Source organism: Lithobates pipiens, unplaced genomic scaffold (assembly GCF_037356315.1).
Source record: "Lithobates pipiens isolate NorthernLeopardFrog02 unplaced genomic scaffold, aLitPip1_a1.2 Scaffold_28, whole genome shotgun sequence".
NCBI lineage: Eukaryota > Metazoa > Chordata > Amphibia > Anura > Ranidae > Lithobates > Lithobates pipiens.
In genome coordinates, this window is record NW_027507789.1 from 25753608 (window position 1) to 25773006 (window position 19399).

Here is a 19399-nt window from a genome sequence, read left to right on the forward strand (position 1 = left end):
GATCATTGTATAAATGTCACTAGAGATGTCTGATAGCATCTCTCCCAGCCAATGTCCGTTAGCTCCAGTCCCTGATTGCCTGCCACACTATAAGTCGCTGATCACCGCCATTACTAGTATAGTGTCTCTCCGGGTCCGTATCCTGGTCACAGTCAGAACTATACAAGTGTCCCCAATAGTATAGTGTCCCCAAAAATGCAGTTATGGCAGGATCAGCCCCCGATCACTGCCATCACTTGCAACATGTAGCAGTATACACTTTGGTCTAAATTTATGAAGAAATTTAATTTTATTGGATATGTTTTATAGCAGAAAGTAGAAAATATTGGGTTTATTGTATTTCAGACATTAGGGGGGCTGGACTGTGGTCAGTGGGAGTGAACACTGCCTCTGACTTGGTGGTAAATGGGATTAAATAAAAAAGACATAGAAGCCGGAATAGAGTTCTGTTATTGGTTTTGAAGGACTAATGCCTCATCGTTGGTGTCATTGGGAAGAATAGTGGCTCATTGTTGGTGTCATTGGGAGGAATAGTAGTGCCCAATAGTTGGTGTCATTGGGAGGAATGGTGCCCCATAGTTGGTGTCATTGGGAGGAATAATGCCCCCTCTTTGGTGTCATTGGGAGGAATAGTTCCCCCTCATTGGTGTCATTGGGAAGAAGAGTGGCTCATTGTTGGTGTCATTGGGAGGAATAGTGCCAAATTGTTGGTGTCATTGAGAGGAACAGTTCTCCATCATTGGGGTCATTGGGAGGAATAGTGCCCCATAGTTGGTGTCATTTGGAGGAATTGTTCCCCCTCATCGGTGTCATTGGGAAGAAGAGTGGCTCATTGTTGGTGTCATTAGGAGGAATAGTGCCAAATCGTTGGTGTCATCGAAAGGAACAGTTCCCCATCATTGGGGTCATTGGGATGAATAGTGCCCCATAGTTGGTGTCATTGGGAGGAATAGAGCCCCCTCGTTGGTGTCATTGGGAGGAATAGTGCCTCCTCGTTGGTGTCATTTGGAGGAATAGTGCCCCATATATGGTATCATTTGGAGGAATATTGCCCCCTCCTTGGTGTCATTGGGAGGAATAGTGCCCCCTTATTGGTGTCATTGGGAAGAATAGTGTCTCATTGTTGGTGTCATTGGGAGGAATAGTGCCACATTGTTGGTGCCATTGGGAGGAACAGTGCCCCATCATTGGGGTCATTGGGAGGAACAGTGCCCTCTCGTTGGTGTCATTGGAAGGAATAATGCCCCATCATGGCGGTCATTTGGAGGAATAGTGCCCCATAGTTGGTGTCTTTGGGAGGAATAATGCCCCCTCGTTGGTGTCATTGGGAGGAATAGTGCCCCATGGTTGGTGTCTTTGGGAGGAATAGTGCCCCATGGTTGGTGTCATTGGGAGGAATAGAGGCTCATTGTATGTGTCCGAGGGCTGGAAAAAGGCAAGCAAAGGGCCGCATTCAGCTTGTGGGCCGCAGTTTGGAGACCACTGCCATAGACCAATCTGAGAAATGAACACTTGCAGTGCAGGCACACCCCACTGCAAGTGATCATTTTTTAAGTCAGGCTTTAACTGTTCCCCACGCTTTCCAAATGCTAAAAAAAAATGTCTGAAGTTAGACTTTAATCTTTCTCTTGCATTTGTTTTCAGACGCCTCGCCAATTGTTCCAGAAAAGCAAGCCAAACAGATTCTGCGTACAAAGCGCTCGGAGAGAGAACGGAAAGCTGGACATCCCGATGAACCAATGAGGGTAATTCTAATAACCGGGCTTTTCTTATCATTGCAGGTTTCTTATACACGGTCCCTGAGTTTTGGATTAAAATCCCCGATTTTTACTGCCGCCTGGTCTGTGCCCCCGATAGGGAGATTCACCCTCAGTTTTTTTGGGTTGTCACCTGAACAGGAATAGAGAGGAAATCTTCCAATGGGGACACTAGTTTTGGTGACTACCTGGGATTTCCCTATTCTGGAGGGATTTCCTCTCATTTCCTGTTTCAGCTATGGGACAGGAAGTAAAGGGAAATCTCCTGAAAGGGAAACCAAAAAAACTGACAGGCGTTACAACTAGTGATGCACAGAAATTTCGGCTGCAGAAAATTATCGTACAAAAATAGGGTTATTGGCGTGCCAATAATTTCCACCGAAAATGCGTGCATGATTTTGCCGGGATTTTACCTTGCATCAAAAATTTAACACGCATACCTTTTTGATGTGTTCTTGCTGCGTTTTCAATGCATTTCAATGGGGCAGTTTTTTTTTTAACTGACCAAATATGCACCAAAAATGCAGCAAGCAGAATTTTTAACACCAAAATGGAAGTGTGTGAAGACATATATAGAATTTAAAGGGATGCTTTTTTCTTGAGCTTTTCTTGTGCTTTTTTAACCCTTCAAAAGCTTCTCAGTGTGAAATCTGCCGAAAAGGTGCTGATAATGGCCAACAATAAATTCATATTTATTTAAATTCATGATATTGATTAAAAAGTCACATATAATACAATTATATATATAAAAAATATATATATATTTTTAAAAACCATCAATTTCGCTTTCAGCCAAGTCCATCCTGATGTTTCGATACAAGAATTTTCATTTTGGTACACCACTAGTTATAACCCCCCTTGACTTTATCCAAAATGAAAAAGTTATGCTTTGAGTCCTACTTTTAGCCCTGCTTAACGTTGCTGTGACTTCTCAAGTGACTTGTTGCGACAAAGTCGCATGACAAGTCAAAACACATTCATTTTTAATGGGTGCCATCCTAATTGCTGTGACTCAAGTTGCAGCGACAACAAAAAAAAATTGTTCCTGCACTACTTTTCTGCATCTTCCTTGCGACACGTGTGCCAAAGACTGCAATTGTAAAATCACAAAAGTTGCAAGGAATTTGTTTCTTTGTCTTATTATTGCAACTTCGGCTGCCACTTCAGAGGGTATTGCAAGTTCTATTATATGTATCACACTCTGTATTGTCATGACTTGCCAAAGCCAAAGTCGCAAAACATAAAGTTACATTAACCTCTTGCCGACCAGCCGCTGTCAATATACCGCGGCAGGTTGGCTCTCCTGGGCGAATCGCCATAGGTGTACGTTGGCCACTTTAAGAGTGATGTGGGGCATGCCGGAGCCGAGGCACATTGCCGGTGGCCGCGCCATTCTACAGAGAGCCAGAACAGGCATCTGTCAATGTTACAAACAGATCCCTGTTCTAACAGAGGAGTAGAGAGAGATCTGCTGTTCCTAGTGATCAGGGACAGCAATCTCTCTCTACTTCCTGTCAGTCCCATCACACCAAAAAGAAAAAAGAAAAGAAAAACAAGGAAGGGAAGGAGAGAAAGGAGGAGAAGAAAGGAAGGACCTCGTGATGGGTGAAACCGTGATTTTGGAGGGACAAAAAGAAAGGAAGGGGGGGGAGAGGGGGGGGGGTAGGAGGAGGGGGGGGGAAAGAAAAAAAGGGGGGGGGAAGGAGGGAGGGGAGAGAGGGGAGGGGGGGGGGAGAGGGAAGGAAGGGAGGGGAGAAGGAGTGAAGGTGAAATAGGTTCAAGTGGCTACATATAATTCCAAAGGTATAAGATCAAAAAGTGATTTAAACCATAATGTCTAATATAAGTATATGTGTAAAGATTATTAACAGTCCAAACGTGAGTAATCAAATGTATCCATGTGGATTGAGTAATGTGAAGAGAGAAACAGAGAGGAACCCTTCACCCAAATAAGAATCCTTAATTCCAAAGGGGGTTAAAATAAAAGCGAGTCGGCTTACCAAAAAGCCAATCAAGAGATTGTGTAAAAACAAGACACCAAGGTTGAAATGGTTAAGCAGGCTTGCAAGGATATTGTACCATTCGCTGAGTATCAGATACCAGGTCCACTGTTAGATAGCTTAATGGCCATCAGTACTGCAAAAGGGGATATAAAACATTTGAATATAAAGAAGGTAAGAGGTCAGCAGGCATTACCAAGCCAAAGCGTCAAAGGAAGAATTTAAACAAATTCATAAGTGAGTAAATAGCATCATATATAGTGGTTACCTGTCAGCGGGGACAATATCCTAATGCAGCCCTGATGGAGTCCGTGCGCACCTGTCCAATCGGCGGTCAATTCGACCGTTAAATAGACTCCCCAACACACACGGCGTCTGACGTCCGCCGGAAGTCGGCGGCGTCCGACGTCATGTGGCTTGCCTCTCCGCACCGCGCAGGCGTACTGATCAGTCGCTACTGCGCAGGTGCGTCCGTTCGGCGGTCTGATAGAACGCCCGAACGGATTACCTAGCAACCACCACGTCGGACGTACGCCAAGTCCCGGCGGCGTCCGAACGTCATTTGGTCTGTTGCCCCACACTGCGCAGGTGCAGTACTAAACTGTTACTGCGCCAGTGCGCAAGGGAAACAACACTAATGGATCATTGATCCAAAGGTTAACCCTTGCAAGTCGGGCGAATAAATCGTCCAGACCAGGGGAAACACATGTCCACCGGGGGGAAAAAAATTAAGGACACTCCATATTACCCATAAAGCATTGTCCCTCAATTCTAGGGGTCAAAGCACATCTCCCCACACATAGGAAAAATTATAACATGGGAAACAAAAAACTTATCCAAAAAATATATAACATATTATACATCATTTTTAGTATACAAAGATATACATATATAACCAGGGGATATAGTCCCCCAGAAAAAAGAAACAGAAACGTACACCAGAGAATCACTTAGGAAGTTTAGGGGGGGGGGGGGAAGAGGGGAGTGGATATGGGGGTTTTTTTATTGGTGGCATATTAAACGTCACCTATTATAAAAACGGTTTGTAAGAAATTGTCTCATTGAGACCTGGTGGTAGGGTGGCGTTGAGTCGTTCGATCCACAGAGTTTCCCTCTGTAGGATCGTTCGATCCCAGTTTCCACCCCTAGGGTTTGGAAAGACTACTTCGAGGACAAAGAATTGGATCACTGTGGTATCAAAACGATGGTAAAAACCAATATGTCTACCAATTGTGGTAAGTTTCCCACTTTCTGAATAATATAAGTGGTCACCAATCCTCTGTCTAAACTCTCGGATAGTCTTTCCAATATAAAAGGCTCCACATTTACAAGTCATAAAGTATATGACACCCTTCGTACTGCAATCAGAAAACGTACGAGGTAGAAAAACTTCTCCATTAGGTAGAGTAAATTGGTTACCCTCCAGGATCCATGGACAACGGGGGCAGTTATTACATTTAAATGTACCTCTAGAATGTCTATGCATAGGACTAGTAGATGTATAGTGACTATGCATTAAACGATCCCGAAGGGAACATGCTCTTCGAAAGACTAGTTCAGGAGTAGGCCGTATATATTTAGCTAGAACATGATGCTCCGTGAGTAAATGCCAGTTTTTTGTGAGGATATTCCGAAGAGTTTTATGATGAGCAGAATATGTTGTAATGAATCTCAATGATTCACTACTTGTCGTCTTAGGTCGTTTATGTAATAATGTGTCTCTTGAATGAGACACGGCCTTATTAAAGGCTTTCCTCAAATTAGTGGGGGAGTAGCCCCTGGCTAATAAACGGTCACGTAAGGCATCAGCTTGGACTTTAAAGTCAACGTCTCGGCTGCAGTTTCTGCGTAATCGCAGAAACTGTGCAAACGGGATGCTGCGCACCAAGGGTTCCGGGTGGGCGCTGGTGGCAAACAATAGAGTATTGCCTGCAGTGGGTTTGCGATAAAGATCCGTATATAGAGTGCCATCGGGCTGCTTTATGATAAAGAGATCTAAAAATGGAATCCGCTCTGTATCGAAGGTAAACGTAAATTTCAAATTGAATTCATTGTTATCTAATTCTTGCATGAACTGGAGGAATGTTTCCTTAGTTCCAGTCCATACCATAAATAAATCATCTAAATAGCGATACCATAGAAGAGCGTCTTCCAGGAATGGAGCAAGTTTATCATCAGAGTGACTTTGTCTCTCCCAACCCCCCAAAAATAAATTTGCATACGCTGGGGCACAGGAGGTCCCCATGGCAACGCCTTGAGTTTGCAAATATAATTGGTCATTAAAAGTAAAGTAGTTCTTTGTTAGTATAAATTCCAACAGTGCTAAATTTTCCTGCACTTCCTGTTACAAGGGGACAACAGGAAGTTAGAGGAATATATAAAATAAGGAGAATTCCCTTCGTAGACAGTAGTGCCAGAAACAGGTGTCCCCATTGGAAGAATTCCATTTACCTCTTGTTCTGAGGCAACTCTAAAATTTTGGAATCCCCCTCACTTTCTTTCTTGAAAATGCTTGTTGCCTGGCATTCATTCTGACCCTTTAGCATCAATATCTGAAGTTACCGAGCCCAAAACTAGTCTGCAGATAAAGACCTCTGATTTCTGAAGGCCCCTTCTGATCTACATATTCCTTCCAGGTGATCTACATATTCCTTCTAGGCCAGTGACTCAGAAGCATTGATGCCAAAAGATCAGAATAACAGCCAGTTAGATAGCATTCCTAGAAGGAGGTTTGCAATGACAGGCCTCATGTTGCTATATCTACAGCATTACAGTAACACTTTCACCCAAGCCCACAAGATGGCAGTATAGCTTTACAAATTTTCTATCCATAATTGTGTCTTTCACTAGGACCAAGTCATAGTAACATTGTAACAGATTTGTCACAACCATAAAAACAACAAAATAAATACAGTTTTCTCTCTGGCGAATTGTAGCTGACTACAGATGTTGTGCTGTAACTGTTTAAGTCCCGGTTCACACAAGTGAAGGTGATTGTATCCTCATCCCCGCTCCCATTGACTTTTATTAGGCCGCTCGATCTCTGAAAACCTCATTAAAACCCTTTCACGCTTAAGCCTATTTGTGACATTTGTTGCTTATAAGTTAAAATCCGTATTTTTTCCTAGAATATTACTTAGAACCCCAAACATTATATCTATCTATCTATCTATCTATCTATATATATATATATATATATATATATATATATATATATATATATGTATAATTTTTTTTTTTAAAGACCATAGAGAATAAAATGCCGATCGTTGCAATATTTTATATCACACAGTATTTGGGCAACGGTCTTTTAAACGCAATTGTTGGGGAAAAAATACACTTTCATGAATTAAAAAAAACAGTACAGTTAGTTAAATTTTTTTGTATAATGTGAAAGATGATGTTACGCCGTGTAAATAGATACTTATGTCACGCTTTGAAATTGCGCACACTCGTGGATTGGCAAAAAACGAGGGTACCTAAAAATCTCCATAGGCGACGCTTTAAAAAAATGTAACGGTTACCAGTTTAGAGTTACAGAGGAGATCTTTTGCTAGAATTATTGATGATCGTGGAGATACCTCACATGTGTGATTTGAACACCGTTTACATATGTAGGCGCAACTTACATATGCGTTTTCTTTGCTGCGCGAGCATGCGTAGACGGGGGCGCATTAAAAATTATTATTATTATTTGTCTTTTTTTTGTCCCTTTAAAAAAAAAAAAAAAAAATTCAGATCACTTTTATTGCTATCACGAGGAATGTAAACATGTAAACATCCATTGTGACAGTAGTAGGTGGTGACAGGTACTCTTTATGGAGGGATCAGGGGTCTAAAAGACTACAGACTGATTTTTACTTTTGTGGATTTAGTAACACTTTAATGTGTCACTAAACTCTGTTTTAAAAAAAAAATATTTAAAATTATATTCAAGTACATACTTTTAACTCAAAAAATCCCTTTTATTGCTTTCAGCCTCCTCCCTATTTTTTTTTATCTTGTTGACTTCCTGTTGGAGGGTGGCTACCTTTATTCTCCATATTCTCACTGTATGTAGGAATGTAGTAACTAGAACTGGGCCGAACAATCAACCCCCCCCGGTTCGGCTTGCACCAGAGTTCCTGAACAGAGAAAAAGTTCAGACCCACGCCCAAACTCTAATAAAGTCTATGGGGCCTGAACATGAAATATCAAAAGTGCCCATTTTGAAGGCTAAAATACAAGTACTTGGCCATAAAAAGGGTATGGAGGCCGGGGTACTGCCCTAGGGGGCATGTATCAATGCAAAAAAAACGTTAAAAAAGATCATTGTTAAAGGAAAAGTAATTTTAATGATGCTTAAAGTGAAACAAATAAAAATTATAAATTCCTTTAAATATAATGCCTGGGGGGGGGGGTCCCCTTAGTCTGCCTGTAAAGTGGCACATCTGTACTGTGTATAGAACCTGCTGCAGAAAAAATGACATTTATAAAGAAAAAAAAATGACATTTAAATTGACTCATGACTACAAGCCATTGTTTGCAATACAACAAAAAAATGGTCCTTTGGGTCTGGTATGGATTTTAAGGGGAACCCCATGCCAAAATGTATAATATAAATGGTTTGTTGACCACTCCCCCCCACCCTCCAAAATCGATACCAGACCCTTATCTGAGCACGCAGCCTGGCAGGCCAGGAAAAGGGGAGAACAAGCCACATGCCCTCAATATGGGGGGGGGTGCTTTGGGGCAGGGGGGCTCTGTCCCCCCATCCCAAAACACCATGTCACCATGTTAAGGACAAGGGCTTCTTCCCGACAACCCTGGGCTTTGGTTGTTGGTGTCTGTGGGGCTTCCAGATTCCAATAAGCTCCCTGCCCACAGAGACCCTCACAACCACCACCCAGGGTTGTGGGAAAGAGGCCCTTGTCCCTAAAGAACCCCTCCATGTTGAGGGCATGTGGCCTAGTATGGTTCAGGGGGGAGGGGACGATCGCTCATCTCCCCCTTTCCTGGCCTGCCAGGCTGCATGATCAAATAAGGGTCTGATATGTATTGTGAAAGGAATCCTTTTTTTTTCTTAATATTTTAACTTCTATTGCCTGCCAATTCACCAATTTTTTTTTTGTTCAGCTGTCAGCGGGGAAGCTGGCTGACAGCCGATGACTCATGACTCAGGATGCAGCTGTGCGAACATCCTGCCGAGCACACAGAAAATTCGGTGGTGTTCATCGAACACCTGAATGAGCACTGTTCAGGCCAAACTTATGTTCGGCCTGAACCGTTTGGCCATTTCTATTAGTCACACTCTCTTGCTTGCTCTTGCCATGGACTATGGACTATAGGATTTGTACAAACAGCAGTGCAAATGACTGCAACTACTATACACTATCATTCAAAACAAAAGAGAGGGGGAAAAGGAGAGGTCTGAGGACTCACAGAGGACATTACAAGGAGTCAGGCTGAAGGGCGGTAAGTAACAGTCTCATGAATAATAGATTACAGGGCCATTAAAGTGGTTTTAAACCCTTACAGACCACTTTGACCTACAGGTAAGCCTAGATTAAGGCTTACCTGTAGGTCCATGAAATATCTCCTAAACCTACACGGTTTAGGAGATATTTGCCAAAAGACAGGAACTGCTGTCTACGGCGCATGTGCTGTAGACAGTGGTGCGCAGGCGCACTGAGCATGCCGCTGCTAACAGCGATATGCCGTTAGTGGCAGCTCCCGTGCACATGCGTGGGAGTAACGTCCTTGTTGCTCCAGCACTGTGAGTGGCCGGAACAGCGATTCCCGGAAAAAGATGGACGCTTCGTGCTACAGGGGACAGCGGTGACTTCGCTGGCTCCTGTGTCAGGTAAGTGACACATAATGGGCTACTATGCGATGCACAGTAGCCCATTATGCTTTACCTTTGCAGGAGGACAAAGAGGAAGTAAACCCATCAGAGGTGACTCATGCTGATGGCAGAGGAATGAAGCAGCAGAGAGAAATAACACTTGAGACAAGTACACACTATAGAGGGGAAATGCTTTGTTCATATTTCATGTCTGAGGTTTACAACCACTTTAAATCATTTGCTTAGTGACTGAGCTACAAATTATTACAATCGACTCAACACAGAACTTTGAATGCAATTGATTTTTGCTTAGTAACAAAAAGCCAGCAGAGTGCAATTCTTTTTATCACTACTACAAAATTAATGTGACAGGAAATTAGGGAATTTCATTTTTTTTGCACACTTAATAGAGATCAACTTTAAGCTAAAGGGTCGCGTATGACTGTCTAAACAAGTACCAAATCCAGTAACTATGTGATGCGTAAGAAAGTAACAAAGTAAAGACTTCCTTTACCTTCCATAACTAAGCCTCCCATATTTGTGTCTCACGCGCTCCCCCTCCCTGACACTGCAGCTCATAATGGGAGGGCTTCAGCAGCAGAAGCAGTGGACAGGACTGGGTGTGGCCAGGTGATGATTGACAGGCTACAGGCTTGTAAATTAGAAGTGACAATGCCGATAGCCACACCCCCTGCAACATCTTCTCATCCAACTGTAGCACAAGCAGGCACAGGCTACATGAGAGTGGCAACACTGCTCTGAATTCAGCAGTGCAGCAATGATTGCCGCTCCATTGATGCATTAGGTAGACTTCACTGGTAGGGTGAAAGGTATTTGTGGGATTTTGTAGAGGGTCTAAGGGAAAACAGATTCCTCTATCCACACTGTACCGTGCAGCGACATTAATCCACCTCTGCGGCTATTGTACTTTGACAGCCTATCCTACTGGCTGTCAAAATATCTAAACTGTGGCTGCATTTTGTTGGATCCAGGCGCTGTATAGACAACAATTTTTTTGCCTGGCTCCTTCAATATTTCAATCAAAGAATGTCAGGCAGGAGGTAGCTAACAGGACCAATCAATGTATGTCCTCTCCACAAAAAGCCAGTTCCCTAGCACAGCCCCCTTCTTCCTTTCAAGTTATTAAAGACTTCTTCTGTGTCTGTGCTGGCATAGCTGCCAGCTCCTCTCACATGCACCATTTATGTAGCTGCTTGGGAGAAGTGAAGATGAATACTATAGAGCAGCCTTTCTCAACTAGGGTTCCTCCAGAGGATGCCAGGGGTTTCTTGAGAAATGGGCACAGCAGCTGGAAGGTTGCCCCTTTCCATAAAAATCCGCCTTTATATTGCAGTGCCCCTTCACATCATAGTGCCCCTTTATATCACAGTGGCCCTTTACATCACACTGCCCCTTTCCATCGCAGTGCCCCTTCACATCGCAATGCTCCTTTACATTGCAGTGCCCCTTTTTCTATCGCAGTGCCCTTTCACATCGCAGTACCCCTTCCCCTTCACATCACAGAGCCCCTTCACATCCTAGTGACCCTTTACATCCTAGTGCCCCTTTCCATCGTGGTGCCTCTTTCGATGGCAGTGTCCCTTTCCATTGCAGTGTCCCTTTCCATTGCAATGCCCCTTTCCATCGCAGTGCCCCTTCACATCACAATGCTCCTTTACATTGCAGTGCCCCTTTTTCCATTGCAGTGCCCCTTTTTCCATTGCAGTGCCCCTTCACATTGCAGTGCCCCTTTACATTGCAGTTCCCCTTCACATTGCAAGGCCCATTTACATTGCAGTTTCCCTTCACATCACAGATCCCCTTCACATCCCAGTGCCCCTTTACATCCCAGTGCCCCTTTCCATCGTGGTGCCTCTTTCGATGGCAGTGTCCTTTTCCATTGCAGTGTCCCTTTCTATCGCAATGCCCCTTTCCATCGCAGTGCCCCTTCACATCACAATGCTCCTTTACATTGCAGTGCCCCTTTTTCCATTGCAGTGCCCCTTCACATTGCAGTGCCCCTTTACATTGCAGTTCCCCTTCACATTGCAAGGCCCATTTATATTGCAGTTTCCCTTCACATCACAGATCCCCTTCACATCCCAGTGCCCCTTTACATCCCAGTGCCCCTTTCCATCGTGGTGCCTCTTTCGATGGCAGTGTCCCTTTCCATTGCAGTGTCCCTTTCCATCGCAATGCCCCTTTCCATCGCAGTGCCCCTTCACATCACAATGCTCCTTTACATTGCAGTGCCCCTTCACATTGCAGTGTCCCTTTACATTGCAGTTCCCCTTCACATTGCAAGGCCCCTTTACATTGCAGTTCCCCTTCCCATCACAGTGCCCTTCATATCACAGTGCCCAGTGCCCCTTTCCATCACAGTGCCCCTTCACATTACAGTGCCCCTTCACATTTCAGTGCTCCTTCACATCCCAGTGCCCCTTTACATCACAATGCCCCTTTCCATTGCAGTGCCCCTTTTAACTGCAGTGCCCCTTCATATTTAAATGTTCCTCTACTTTGCAGTGCCCCTTCACATCATAGTGCCCCTTTACTTCGCAGTCCCCCTTCACATCATAGTGCTCTTTTACATTGCAGTCCCCCTTTACATTGCAGTTCCCCTTCACTTCATAGTGCCCCTTTCCATCACAGTCCCGCTTTCAATCACAACACCCCTTTCCATCGCAGTGCCCCTTTACACCACAGTACTCCATTACTTTACAGTGCCCCTTTATATTGAAGTATCCCTTTACAATGCAGTGCTCTTTCACCTCACAGTGCCACTCATATCACAGTGTCCCTTTAGTTTGCAGTCCTCTTTTACATTGCAGTGCCCCTTTACATCACAATACTGCTTTACATTACAGTGTCCCTCTAGATTGCAGTACCCTTTTACATTGCAGTGCCCCTTCACATCAGAGTGCCCCTTAATACGGAAGCCTCCTTCGGCAGGACAGAGGTACTTATCAGCCTGGATGTCCTCTCCTGGGTCTGCCCGGACGCCACTGTCATCACAGCAGGGCAGGCGGCAGGAGGTGCTGCAGATCTGGACAGAAAGCCGAAGCTGCCCAACCTATTATGTTAACAAGAGAGTTATTATCACTTGTTAACTTGAAAAGACTCTAGCACTCTGTCCATGTCTGCAGCACCTCCCGCCCTCTGCCCTGCTGTGAGGATGGCAGTGGTGTCTGGGCAGAAGATGCAGGAGAGGTTTCCCAGCAGTGGCAGCTATGGTCTGGATAGGACTGTCACTCGGTCCAGCTCCGGACCACAGTCCCCCATTTAAATGACAGCTCTGAGCCTGCTGGGGCTGCTGACATAACATCCAAGAGGCTGGAACCCCCACAGCAATTTCATGCCATTGGATGTCTAAACAAGGAGGGCTTTACAGGCCGGTCACACTGTTTGGAATGTTTCTAATATACCAACTAGAAGCTACAAGCGCTAAAATTACTTGTGTAACAAAACTTTTTTAGGGATATCCAAGAAGAGAGAGGGTTAGTTCATGATGCATCGGCTGACATTTCACTTAATGCACTTAAAGACGCACATTGCAAGGGCCTTGTCAGCGGCACGTCAGGTTGCGGTAACAGCATGGAAGCCTGTCATCGCATTATGTTTATTTCATCAATGAGATGATGTATGTGAGATCGGTATTGAGTACAGCCTAATACAATTTGACGTTTGGATCTGCGTAATACTTGTTACCCAGAGCCCTGTCTGCATTCCCTGCAATGTGCATTGGTCTACTTTAATTTGTCATCACAAGATGCGTAAGCGATATGAGGTTGAAATGGCAACGTCCGCGAGAAATTAGATCTGCGCTAGTTGATGAGTAGGATTTCAAATGGTAATTAGAAGCTGTGAGATTTTAAATCTATGAGTCAGGCTGCAAATGGCAAGCTTTCCTGGGGAAGTTGTAGGAGTTTTTTTGCTTAACAGCAACAAGGATGATTCATACAAGGCACTGGCATCCTTTAAAAGGGGAACTTTTAAGGGGAAATTCTTTCTTTTTTTTTTATTAAACATGTTTTATTCTATTTTACTTTTTCACAAGGTAAAAGTAAATGTAATTTACCAATCCACTTAAAGACCAGGCATTTTTTGTTTACAAATTTAAATCAGTATTTTTTGCTAGAAAATTACTTCTAACCCCAAAACATTATTAACTAGTAAATAAAATGTCGACTGTTGCAATTTTTGTGTCACATGGTATTTGCGGATTTTCAAACACAAGTTTTGGGCAAAAAAATACACTTCAAAGCGGTAGTAAACTTTTTATTTTTTTTTCAAACTGTAAGGCAATGACATAATGTGCTAGCATGCATTGCATACTAGCATATCATGTGAAACTTACCTTAGAATGAAGCCTTCCAGCAGGACCACCATCAGGGGGGTACAGCCATCACAACTGTAAGGGGCGCCGGTGCCCGAGGGGCCCGCCCAGGCCAGAAGAAGGCAGGACGGGTGAAGAGGATCCATGCTGTGCATTACAGAAACTATTTTACAGCTTCTGCACGTGAGCTCGACGGGCACGTCTAAATTTGTTTAATTTTTTTGTTATTTATTTCACCTTTTATTTTAAATTTTGACACTGTTCTTTAAAAAAAAATGTTGGTCACTATTTTTCCTATTACAAAGAATGTAAACATCCCTTGTAATATAAATAGGGGTGACAGGTCCTCTTTATGGAGAAAAGATTAAAAAGAAAAAAGTAAAAAAAATAACGTATTTTATTTCCATCATGACATTGCACGGGTCCTCCGGTCGCTGTTTGACTCTGACCAGCCAGCCACACCGTTGGATCATTTATTGGACACACCAGTAAAAATGGTATGCCCGAGAAACATCGGCGAGTGGTGGGAGGGGTTCCCTCCCGCTGCTTCTGAAAGTGATCCAGCAGCTAATAAGCCACTCGGATCGCTTTCATGAGAAAGCCAGCCCCTGGCTGCTAAAAATAATACAGAGGGTTATGCCCAGATAGCAAGCAATTGAGCTGCAAGTTTGAAAATTACTTGCTATTGCTAGACTTGCCAGGCTTCACAAGTTTGTTGCACAATTGCAGCAAGTCGGTATTGCATGACGCCAGATCAACTTTCTTTGCAAACATTCTGCAAGTCTGCTGCAAGTTCTGGTTCAGTTATGTTGTGCAATAGTCATTCCACCACAAGGGTCACTGTGGCTGAATTTTCATGCTGTAGACTTGCAGAGCTCTTGCTGTAGACTCACCACTGCAACTTTTCTCTTGCTAGAGACCTGCCATGCAAATTTTCATGCAAATTTTCTACAAATTGGAAAAGTGTCAACTAGAACTTGTGCTTCAAGTGTGCTCTGCAAGTGTACAACTTGTAGTGAAAATGTGCAGCAAGTTAACAGACTTACAGTTCAACACTGCCACAAACTTGTGGCAAGTTATCCTTGTTTTATATATATATATATATATATATATATATATATATATATATATGTGTATTGCGGTCGGCAAGTGGCTATACAAGGTCCAGGACAATGATACCTAATATGCGTGCAGTGACAACATGTTGCCCCATGTTCCTCTGATTGGCGGTGGAGGTAAAGAGGTGGGTGACGATGTCATGATCTCTATCTTGGCCAATCAGAGGAAGCCTTGTATTCAGTCTAAAAAATACAAAGCTTCCAGTGAATAGCAGAGCAACACTCATCCTGACTCAATTTTGTTACGGGAACAGGACAGGAAGTCCCCATTTTGCCGCCGCAACACAGGGTGAAAAGTGGTGTTAACCATGATAAAAGCTTTAATAAAATATAAAAACTATATTCACTTACATTGCGATATCAGTAGCTGATTAACTTTCAAGGGGGGTCCCAAGGGATCAACAGAGTAATGTCAAGATCCATATAATTGAAGCAGCAAGCTATCAGATTAAATGTTAATACGGGTGTGCAGAAGAACTGCAGAAGAAAAAAGCTGGGAACCCAAATGGGCGGGTATGGCTACGCGTTTTACAGCTGTCTGCCCTTTTCTCAATGGACCGTTTTGAAAGATGTAGCCATAACCATCCTCTCCCTACATCTGAATTCCCAGGTTGCTTCTCCTGCAGTCCTTTAGCACACCAGTACCAACGTTTGATCTGGCAGCTTGCCGGTTCAAATTCCTGGATCATGAAAGTACTTGACTGATCCCTTGGAGGCTAATCCTTATACAGCTCTACTAATACTGCATTGTGAGTGGATATATTTCTTTTTTTATATTTTATTAAAATTTAAATTTTTTACATGGTTTAGCTTGGACCAATGTAACTATGCTTATACCATACAAGAAAGAATATTCCCCTAGTGTGGGGGAAACAAGATGGCTAAAAAGGTGACAAAGAGCGTGGACAGATTAATTGCCAAAAAGGTATAACATATTTATTGTAGTCAAAAACATGCGGTACTCACCCAAAAATTAGGTCCAGGGTATGAGAAACCCCAGATAGGGAAACATAAAACCACTTTATTATTATTAATGCATGACAGGCATACTTACATAAACAAGACACAAACAAATAATATATAACAATGAACAGAGTCGTCCGGACACCAAGTGTACTGACCAACGGGGTACTAATGCCTTATACTCTGACAATTAGGATTTCTTAAGGTAGTGCAGCTAAAGTGAATGCTGGTATTCCTATATTTCCCGAATGCCTACTGGACCCTTCCATTCCACGCAGTGTTGGAGGAAAGGATGACGTTGATGTCCATCATAAATTCAGAAGTACTGATGCCGCTTTTTTTTTTTTTTTTACTGATGCATTTTTTTTAAGTGGCTTTATGTGTTTCCCCATCTGGGGGTTCTCATACCCTGGACCTAATTTTTGGGTGAGTACCACATGTTTTTGACTACAATACATATTTTATACCTTTTTGGCAATTGACCTGTACACACTCTTTGTCAACTTTTTAGGCGTTTTGTTTCCCCCACACTAGGGGAATATTTTTTCTTGAATGCTTTGATAGGCTAAGTGACAACACCATACCATTGAGAGTAAGACTGGACATACTGCTTTGATTTACACCCTCTGTTCACTTGTGTTTTGTATGTTTATACCATACCTGTGGGATCCCTCTACAGCAGGGGTCTTCAAACTATGGCCCTCCAGTTGTTCAGGAACTACAATTCCCATCATGCCTAGTCATGTCTGTGAATGTCAGAGTTTTTCAATGCCTCATGGGACGTGTCTCATGGGACAGCTGGAGCACCGTAGTTTGGAGATCACTGCTCTACAGCACTGGTTCTTGAACTTTTTTGAATCATGGACCCCTTTAGGAATCTGATGAAAACTATGGACCCCTCCCTAGAAATATTGACATAAACCCAACTTTGCATGCAATGAATATACAGTATGTACTATATTTTATTGAAATTTGACCACCTCATACATGTATGACATACAAAGTTTGAAAATAATAAAAATCTTAACTAAAACCTCACTCCTTTTCATGCAAAAATTAATGGATACTCATTACCAAAATGAAATACAATTATTTTGGACAAATTATTCAAAACAATTTAAATTCTGCTCAAATCTATTACTTTTACTACTACTACTGCCAAACAATGAGAATTAGCACTTGCTATTATAAAGTAGTACAAGATGGTGGTTGTGCAGAGAACAATGGCACAAATGTAATTTTTTATCTAACCCTCACTGACCCCCTGAAACCCAACCATTGACCACTTGAAGATCCATTCCTGCTGTAGATCGTGGAAAGCACATAGTAGTCACCGCTACTCCAATGATCTCTGCTAGCTTCCGGGTCTTGTGCCTAGCACAGAAAGTCAACTGTTCAGAATGGGTGACATTTATGCTTTGCATTTTGTAATTATTGCAAGGCATTCTCTGATTGAACAACATAGAGAGCGTGATGTTACTGCCCCACCTCTCTATCTTGTCCAATTAGAGCATGCTTTGTATTCATTAAGAAAATACAAATTGATTTCTGAATGACCCTTGTGCTGGGCAGGCAAACTCTTGTGTTCAAAGTGCAGCAGTGCAGCTGCTTGGCACAGGACTCAGATGCAAGGAGAGATTACTGGAGTAGCTTTATCCAATACAGTGATTTCCAGCTTCTAGGGGGATCCAACAGGAATGGCATATGCATAGTTGCATTGGTCCAAGTTAGACCAATGTGGCTATATAAAAAATATATCTAGAATTCATCTTTAAGACAATTGAAGGAAGCTAGTTTTTTCATACATGGATGTACCTGCGAATTTCTGAGGGCTCCAACAGAACAGGGGAACATGGAAAAGATATCAACGGGAAAGAGAAAAGATTCCTTTTGGGCTGGTGGATGCTTTGGAGAGCATATGAATATACAAAGATGATCTAACCTCCCTAAATTGTCTTAAGAATCCTCTATTAGGGTTTACCGATACAGCAATTGGAACATCTTTTGTAGCCCCCAACAGCCTCCACTGATATCTGCAATCATCCATAGACACAAGATTATCAATAAATACAATTGAAAATGATAACATAGCTTCCCAGTGGAACTCCAATTTTCTTGGAAAAAGAGGCTGTACAAGAGGTATATACTTTGCAAGGATTCTAAGCTTTCTGGGAGCATTCTGCCGCATAAAGTGTATGCTGCGGTTTCAAATAAGCAGATTTGAAATGGTTGGCACCTTGACTTTTCTCTGCCTTATGCAGTCTCCAATATATTTTAAATAATCTTTTTAAAAATAAAATCATTTGAACTTTTTGTTTGGTGGCTCCATGATGTTTTTTCAATTTTACCAAATTCAAACAGACATGCTGATTATAATTAATTTAAATCGGTCAATTTGGTCTCATAAAGGATGAATATTAAAAAGATACATTTGATACCATGCACATCACCCCATCTAAAGTTTTATAACTTGTTAAAGGCTCCTTTTCAGTTTAACCTCAAAAATTGATTGAATATATACATAATAAGCTACAATATTGGCTATGTATGTATGCATGTATGTGAGATGTTTAACTTAAAGGGTCAGTTTACCTAAAATTGATCTTTCGATGTTTGATAGATGGTGGAAAGTTACATCACTTAATTCTTGACTAAACCTCTCTGGTGCTCATTTGGTAATTTCTGAGGTCTGCACAACAGTAGCAGCCATTATGACTGGATCTCACTTTCACCTCTAGGTTTTTTTTTTTTATATTACAGGGAAAGTAGTAGGAGATACATAAAATACATAGAGGTGGAAGGGAACACCCGAAACTCCCAGGTGGACAAGAACACAGTCATAAATTATGGCAAAGAGATCTCACTGTTGGAATATAAAAGCCAAAGAAAAAGCCAAGGGCTGTCTCAGTTCACTAGGCTTCATGTATGAATAAAATATCACTTTACCTAAGTTTACCTAAAATTGATCTTTCGATGTTTGATAGATGGTGGAAAGTTACATCACTTAATTCTTGACTAAACCTTTCTGGTGCTCATTTGGTAATTTCTGAGGTCTGTTTCCCAGGTGGACAAGAACACAGTCATAAATTATGGCAAAGAGATCTCACTGTTGGAATATCCCATCCACAGAAAAAGCCAAGGGCTTGCTCAGTTCACTAGGCTTCATGTATGAATAAAATATCACTTTTGGAACAACTGTACCCTCTAGATGTAATGTTGGGGTCAGAGTCTAAAAAACTCACCTTTACATTCCATAATTATCTTTTAACACCGACTGCTACAACCCTAGCATATCAGTTGAAAAGCTAATGGGGGGCAGACATGGGAGAGCTGGAGGATGAGAAATGGGATGATGTGCTTGAAACCTGCAAATTGGTCTCCCCTAAACTCTCGGACTGCTT

At 42.5% G+C, this 19399-nt stretch overlaps 1 protein-coding gene across 1 annotated transcript in view; it reads left to right on the top strand.

Moving 5' to 3' along the window:
• The window catches only part of CUNH17orf67 (chromosome unknown C17orf67 homolog), a 40686-nt gene that overhangs the window by 12952 nt on the left and 8335 nt on the right, over positions 1-19399 (top strand). Inside the window, exon 2 of the mRNA XM_077458932.1 lies at positions 1645-1745. Within this exon, the coding sequence (XP_077315058.1) occupies positions 1645-1745 (101 nt within the window). The remainder of the gene's footprint in view (positions 1-1644; positions 1746-19399) is intronic.